Source organism: Protobothrops mucrosquamatus, unplaced genomic scaffold (assembly GCF_001527695.2).
Source record: "Protobothrops mucrosquamatus isolate PMUCROS unplaced genomic scaffold, P.Mucros_1.0 scaffold1566, whole genome shotgun sequence".
Taxonomy (NCBI): domain Eukaryota; kingdom Metazoa; phylum Chordata; class Lepidosauria; order Squamata; family Viperidae; genus Protobothrops; species Protobothrops mucrosquamatus.
Genome location: NW_015387733.1, coordinates 336,359 through 343,572, shown reverse-complemented (window position 1 = coordinate 343,572; position 7,214 = coordinate 336,359). Strand labels below are relative to the sequence as shown.

The 7,214-nt window shown below is 41.9% G+C and overlaps 1 protein-coding gene across 1 annotated transcript in view; it reads left to right on the top strand.

The window, feature by feature from the left end:
• Positions 1 to 6,241, top strand: part of LOC107293289 (lymphocyte antigen 6 complex locus protein G6f) — a 10,665-nt gene extending 4,424 nt beyond the window's left edge. The window contains exons 4-6 of the mRNA XM_029285360.1: positions 4,021 to 4,165; positions 5,258 to 5,295; positions 6,108 to 6,241. Coding sequence (XP_029141193.1) covers positions 4,021 to 4,165; positions 5,258 to 5,295; positions 6,108 to 6,154 — 230 coding nt within the window. The 3' untranslated portion in view covers positions 6,155 to 6,241. The remainder of the gene's footprint in view (positions 1 to 4,020; positions 4,166 to 5,257; positions 5,296 to 6,107) is intronic.
• The last annotated feature ends 973 nt before the right edge of the window (positions 6,242 to 7,214 follow it).

The window sequence follows — 7,214 nt, the reverse complement described above, 5'->3', positions numbered from 1 at the left end:
ATAACCACTTATCCACTTATCATACTTATGTCTGTTGCAGCATCCCAGCAGTCGTGTGATCAAAATTTGGGTGCTTGGCAACCAGCATGTATATACAATGGTTGCAGCATCCTGGGATCCTGGGATTGCATTTGCAACCTTCTTAGGGAGCTTCTGACAAGCAAAGTCAAATGGGGGAAGTCAGATTCACTTAACAATCACACAATTGATTTAACAACTTTAATGATTTGCTTAAGAACAATGGCAAAAAGATTGTATGAAGGAACACAACTCACTTAATATCTATCTTGCTTAGCAATGAAAATTGTGGACTCAATTATAATTGTAAGTCAAGGACTACCTGTATTTTAGAACATTTTAACTTTTTTTTTTTTTTAGAGTTCATTCCTTCTATTGCTAAAGTCTGGTTATAAGTATTCTTTCTTTTCTGGTCCAACAGCGCCACCTATGTGAGAAGGAAAGGAATCCCCATGTTTTGCAGAAATAACTGGGGAAAAAAGTTTGTAGAACATATAGAACAGTGATGGCGAACCTTTTAGAGACCGAGTGCCCAACTGCAACCCCAAACCCACTTATGTATCGCCGGGTGCCGGGTGGGCGTGGCTGTGGTGGTCATGGCAGACTGGGTGGGTGTGGCCAGAGTGGGCGTGGCCACCTCGATGTTGCTCGTGGAGAGGGACGCCTGTAGGGGCCGGGTAGGGTTGGGGGAGATCTAGGGGGTTTCTGGCGGGTGGGACGTTGGGCAGGAGGCTTATCCTGCGGGGTGAGATGAGGCGAAGCAGGGGGCAGGGCAGGGGTACCATTGCCGCAGGGCAAGGCAAGGCGAGGCAGGGGCCGGGGCGGCTAATGCCTGACACCATCGGCCTCTGCACACAGTGAGCACATGGGGGCCAACTGTTTCCATCAGCAGCCACAGCCTGCCGGCCCCTTGGTTTTGGTGCAACGTGACTGTTTGCCATTTGCCGCCTTGTGCGTTGCACCCACCCCCGTTGCAAATCTTTTCAGAAACTCACCGCAAAGGATGCCCGGCAAGAAGGATGCCAGCACAACTCCCAGGAGCCAGAGGGGTGCCTCATGGTAGCGGCATTGGGCAGGAGGCGGCAAACGGCTGGTTTTGGTGTGACATGTCTGTTTGCCACCTTGCGTATTGTGCCCAACGCTGCTGCAATGTGGCTCGGCCGAAAGCGGCCGTGGAACAAGTGGGGTAGGTTTCCCCCTCACCTGCCCATTCAGCTACAGCTTTGGTAGCTCTGTAGACAGAGCTGTGAAGTTCTCTTCTCTGACAGATCTTTCACAAGAAGTTGGAATTGATTGATTGATTGATTGATTGACCTTTCCCCCCCCCCAAAAAAAACTTTGTTTCCTTGCATGCGGTGATGGTGCATTGCGAAGGAGAAACAGCACAGGGCTGGAAGTCAGGTAAGGAAAGAAAGGCAATTTCTGGGGGGAGCGAGGATTTCTTTCCTTACCTGCCCAACTTGTTCCAAGGCCTCTTTCCGCTCAGACGCTTTGCTCTTGCCAATGGCCTGACCGCCTACTTCAGCACCCGCCCTCCCCGAGCCTCCGCACTCCACCTGCTGCTTTGGTCGGCCTGCCGGCCCCCACCTCAACACCCTGCCCACTGCCGCCTAGCATGGCCACTCCGGGGCTGCAAGGGTTGGCCTGGGATGGGAAGGGCACGCGCCCCACCCTCCCGCCACCATGCAGGCTAAGGTTGCCGTACCCGCCCCGCCTCCCCAAGCATTTTTTTTTTACTAACCTGCCTTTCAGCTGCGTTCCATTTTTCCATTCGCTTCTCAGCCTTCGCCGTGTGTTTGTGGGACTATTGGTAAAAAAAAAAAGTTCCATCAGACTTTCTAACTTTTGGGGAGGCGGGGGGGGGGCGCGGCAACCTTACCCTGCGCAGGTATTGATGCAGGTTGCTCATGGACGGGACTGAAGGCCTAGGACTGGGGCAATGGCACGTGCGCCCACAGAGAGGGCTCTGCGTGCTGCCTGTGGCATGCGTGCCATAGGTTTGCCACCACGGATATAGAACATAGTTCCTTCCACAATTTTTATTGATCACGAATTAATTGTGCTTTATCTCTTTATTTGTTTTGTGGCTTATTATTTATGTTCAATGGTTTTTATACTGATCATTATTGTCATTCAAAATACAAAAGAACATATCGACAGATCACTTAAATACAGTTAAAAATTCCACAATGAAATAAAACAATCTTTAAAGAAAAAAAAACATAGAAGCCAAAAGCAAAGCAAAGGATAAAAAATTCAAAGAAAAAAGAAAAAGAAAGAAAGAAAGAAAGAAAGAAAGGTACTTATACAGTACTGTATATTAAACTTATCAATGGTTATTGGCTTACTAATAAATCCACATCGATTATTAAAATATATAAAGTCCAAAATATTATAGTAAGATATTAGAAAAATTTCTGCCAAAGTATAGCCTAAAGATTTCTCATCACACATTATTTTATTCCTGCAAATAAAAAAAAAAACCCTTTTCTAATCTATACAGTATGTTGTTTTATGTTGATCCAACTTACTGATTGCCTCCAACCTGAAATATTTTATTTTTTATTATCTGATTGTTAAACTCCTCTTCGTTCCAGAGATTTATAAACTGTAATATAATTTCTTATATTTGTTCCTTATACTTGTCCATTTGTTCCTGAATCTTTCTCAAAGGCTAAAAATGGGAATTCTATTAAGAATACCATCACACAGATCACAATGTTACATTTTGCATGTTGCTACTTTGAGGGGGAAAAAAAAATCCAATTCTACTTCTCCTGTATTGAGACAAGGAGTTCTGTGGGGTGTGTATGTGTGTGTGTGTGTATGTGAACAAGGTGGGAAAATTGCAGAAAATGATAAGGAACTGTGCTCCTTTCTCCGAATCCCTCTATTCTATGCTTAGCAACCGTTCAGAGTTACAACCTACGGTACTTGAAAAGAGGGACTTATGACCTGGATCTGAAGTACCAATGGTACCCCCCCCATGGTCACGTGACCACATTTGGGAGTTTGGCAACACGGCTGCAATTACAGCCATTTCAACCTTCCTGTGGTCATGTGATTGTGTTTTACAATGGTTTTGCTGAAAACCAACACTTATGTGCAGTTTTCAGCAAAATTGAGTCCATAGCAAAAAAATGGATTCACACTTACAACTGCCATGTTATTTAGCAACTGGGCATCTGCATTTAAGGCTATGGTGATTCGCTTAATGCTGCATGCTTAATGATTTTACAGATCAGTCCCATAACCCTATTTTATGACCATTATGACTTATGACTATAATGGGCAGGCTCCCTTACAGTCGTAATTTGAGGACCACTTGTGATTCAGACATAGGTTCAACATGGTATAGCTGCTGCTAAAAGATACAAAAATAAAATAGAAAAAGGGCTTTTCCCAAGGAATAATTGCAAAATTGGGTGGTGTTACCTATTGTATATGGTGAGATCATAGATGGGTATCTCTGCTTTAGGATTAAGGACATGATGGGATGGGTAGAAAGCATATTTATATAATTTATAATTCTCTGGGGGGAAGTCCTGTCCAGTTCACCTCCTGGCTTTGTCCTGATTTTTGAATTTTGAGTATCAGAAGGTAAGAACCTTATTCTGATGTTTCTTTCCTATTATTATTATTATTATTATTATTATTATTATTATTATTATTATTATTATTATTATTATTATTATTATTTGCTTTATCATAGAAAATAAAATACAAAACAGTAAAACAAACAAACAAACAAACAAAATGAAACAAAACAAAAGCATACATTCAACCCTAAGAACAACAAAAAAGAAAAAAATAGTGTACAAAAAAAGAGAGGAAAAAACGGTCAATTAAATTTAACATTTAGCATCTAGGATCCACCCTGGCTGGATGCTGAATATATATATATATTCAGGGGGATAGTGGGATCTTAAATATATAAACTATGATATGCTGTACTATTTGAACTTTTTCCTGCTGATGTCCTCTCTTTCTGCTTTTCCCTAGATATAGGGACAGTGAAAGATGGTTTATTATCTCAGTGCTCAAAAGTCAAAATAAACGGAGTGCCATGGATTCCACTGGTTGTTTGCATTATATTGCAATTTCTAATCATACTTACTCTGGCGGTCCTGTGGAGGAGGAGCTGTAGGTAAGTTGAAATCATATGAATTGGGTCTTGGGAAGACATTATGATTAGTCGACCTGTAAGTCTTGAGAAGACATTATGATTAGTCAATCTGTAAGTCTTGAGAAGACATTATGATTAGTCGATCTGTAAATAATGATGGTGGCATAGAAAAATACAGTGAAAAGTACCAAAATAGCTAAAGTCTAGAAATCCAGCCTTATGAGGAACAATTAGAGTCATCATGTGAGATGGAAGACAAATGAATGAACTAACAAATGAACAAACGAACGAATGAATGAACGAACTACTGACTGACTGACTGACTGACGGAAAGAAGGAAGGAAGGAAGGAAGGAAGGAAGGAAGGAAGGAAGGAAGGAAGGAATAATCTGTATATGTTTAACTTACAGAAGAGATGACTAATAGAAAATGTAATGCTTATTAAATATCTAGAAGGTTGCCCACCACAAAAGAGAGGACTGATTTATTATTATTGCCCCATAAGGTAGGACTAAAATGAATGGTTGAAGCTACTGAAAGTAGATTCAGCTAAAAACTTGCATAATATATGAGCTGACAGCCAATGAAATGGTCTGACTCATGAGGTGGTAGGTTCTCTTTCATTGTTAAGTCTTCAAACGGGAGTTGGATGAGAAGTCCTTTAAGATACCTTCCACTCTATGATTTTAGGGACTTGAAGTTCTTACCTGAATTCTGGATGGATGAATCTATGGCACTCTATAGATTGGATATGGACACAGTTTGGGGCAGGGGTCTCCAAACTTGGCAACTTTTAAGACTTGGGGACTTCAACTCCCAGAATTCCCCAGCCAGAAAACTTAAGGCCTTCAAGTCATATTCTCCCAATCTGCTGGTTTTCTTGTTCATTTCATGGAATAATTTAGTAGAACTGGCAATCTGAAGCCCTCCCTCCCTTTTCACAAGGCTATGGAAACATTTATTTATAGAAATATTTATTTATTGCTTTTTTGTGGGTTGAAGGTACCCTTCAAGGAGTTTAGCAAACCCTTTGCACATTTTGGACAGTAGAGGGCCCTTGATGCAAATCTTCACTTTGGATTGTACTAATTTTCGCAATCCCTTTTTTTTTCAGCCAGAAGTACTCAGACAATCTGAAGAAGCCCAGGAAAGGTGGGTGCGCTGAATTTTCTCAGCTTGCATGCCTCTCATTTTTGGCAGCCTAGATTCTGTTCAAAAGGGGATCAAGCTTGAAAAGGAGGACATAAGACTGGATAGAAAATCAAGATCAATGAATTTTGGAGAGTTGAGGAGAAAGATTTCTTCAGTTAGAGTTGCTGTAAGGATGAAATATGTGGGTGGACCTTACTGAGAAAGCTGGTTAAAACTATTATTCCTAATTAGTTTGATAGTCTGTATCATGGGTCTTCAAACTTGACCCTTTTATGACTTGTGGATTTCAACTCCCAAAATGCCTGGCTGAGGAATTCTGGAAGTTGAAGTCTACAAGTCATAAAAGGGCCACGTTTGAAGACCTCTGGTCTATATTCAAAGATTGGATTTCTATAGAGAAGCATTTAACCATATCTCCCCAAAGGGGAAGAGAAAAATAAAGGGGGGGGNGGAGAGAGAAATAAAGGGGGGAAGGAGAGAGAGAGAAATAAAGGGTGGAGGGAGAGAGAAATAAAGGGGGAGAGAGAGAAATAAAGGGTGGAGGGAGAGAGAAATAAAGGGGGAGAGTGAGAAGAGAAATAAAGGGGGGGGAGAGAAGAGAAATAAAGGGGAGGGGAGAGAGAGATCTTTAAGACTTTGAGCAAAAGGAAGGAAAAAAAAGAAACTGGCAAAAGAAGCAAACATCTATTGAATCATTGGTTCCATTAGAAAAGTCTCCTATTTTAGGAATGCAGAGTTTTGGAACAACAAGGTAATTTTTAACTTCCTAGTGCAAACGGGCTTACTCATTCTGCTGCCTCTGCTAATTACAGATGTCCCCCTGTCTGAATACACATCAGAGATCTACGAGAATATCTGACCAGGACTACTGCTGTGACTAAAGAAATATTTCGGTTCTCACTGAGTCGAACAACCTTGGACCAAACCCAGCAACTCTTGACCAATGTTACATTTTCCAAGATCTAAGATTTTCCAGGCTTTTGTGTGTGCTTTTTTTTTAAAAAAAATATCCTGCCAGGTTGTTCTTAATTCTCTGATCAACCTGCCAGGATTGCAGCTCCCATCATCTATTGGTTAGGTTGGCTGGGGAAGATACGTTGATTTAGCTTAGCATATCAGGAATGCACCAGAGTAGGTAGGTCAAATAACAAGGCCTTGGTTTTGCGGGGGATTTCCTCTCCTCTGAATTAAAACAGCCTCCACCCATCCGTGAGTCAAAACAAAACAATAGAGGCATGACATGTGGTGTCTCCATGGCTGATCCCTCTGCTGCCTCCATTTCAAGTCCATGCAAAACTCGTTCTTTTTCTCCAAGCAACAAAGCCGAATGGTTTCTACACACTCTGAAGCTGCCCTCTTGGGGGATACTGAAAATAGGAGGAAAATATTATTTTAAGATCAGTACAGCTAAGGGCGGCTTAAGCCTGTCTGATTCATGAGCTGGGGACTAGAGAAGAATAACAGGGTGGGCTGTAGAAAAAAGAGAGGTGGCCTGGGTTTATTTATGTTGTCTGTAACTGCAACAAGAAAAAGGTCCCGAGCTTTGGAGATTTGGATCTACTGGCCTTCCAAAGTGGTCAGTTATGGTTTGATTCGCTGCTCAAAGCGGGAGGAGTTCTCCAAAAAGGAACTTATGCCAACGTGAAATACATTTTCCTGGTTTCTCACTTTAATAATTTCCTGTGTACAGGTAGTTCTCAGCTTATGACCATTTGTTTAGCGACTGCCCAAAGTTACGACAGTGCTGAAAAAAAGGGACTAATGATCGATCCTTGACCTTACAACCACTGCAAGTCCCCGTAGTCATGTAATTATAATTTGGCGACTTGGCACCTGGCCTGTACTTATGATGGTGGCAGCATCTTGTGGTCATGTGATCACCATTTCCAGTCTTCCCAGCTGGCTTCCAACAAGCAAAG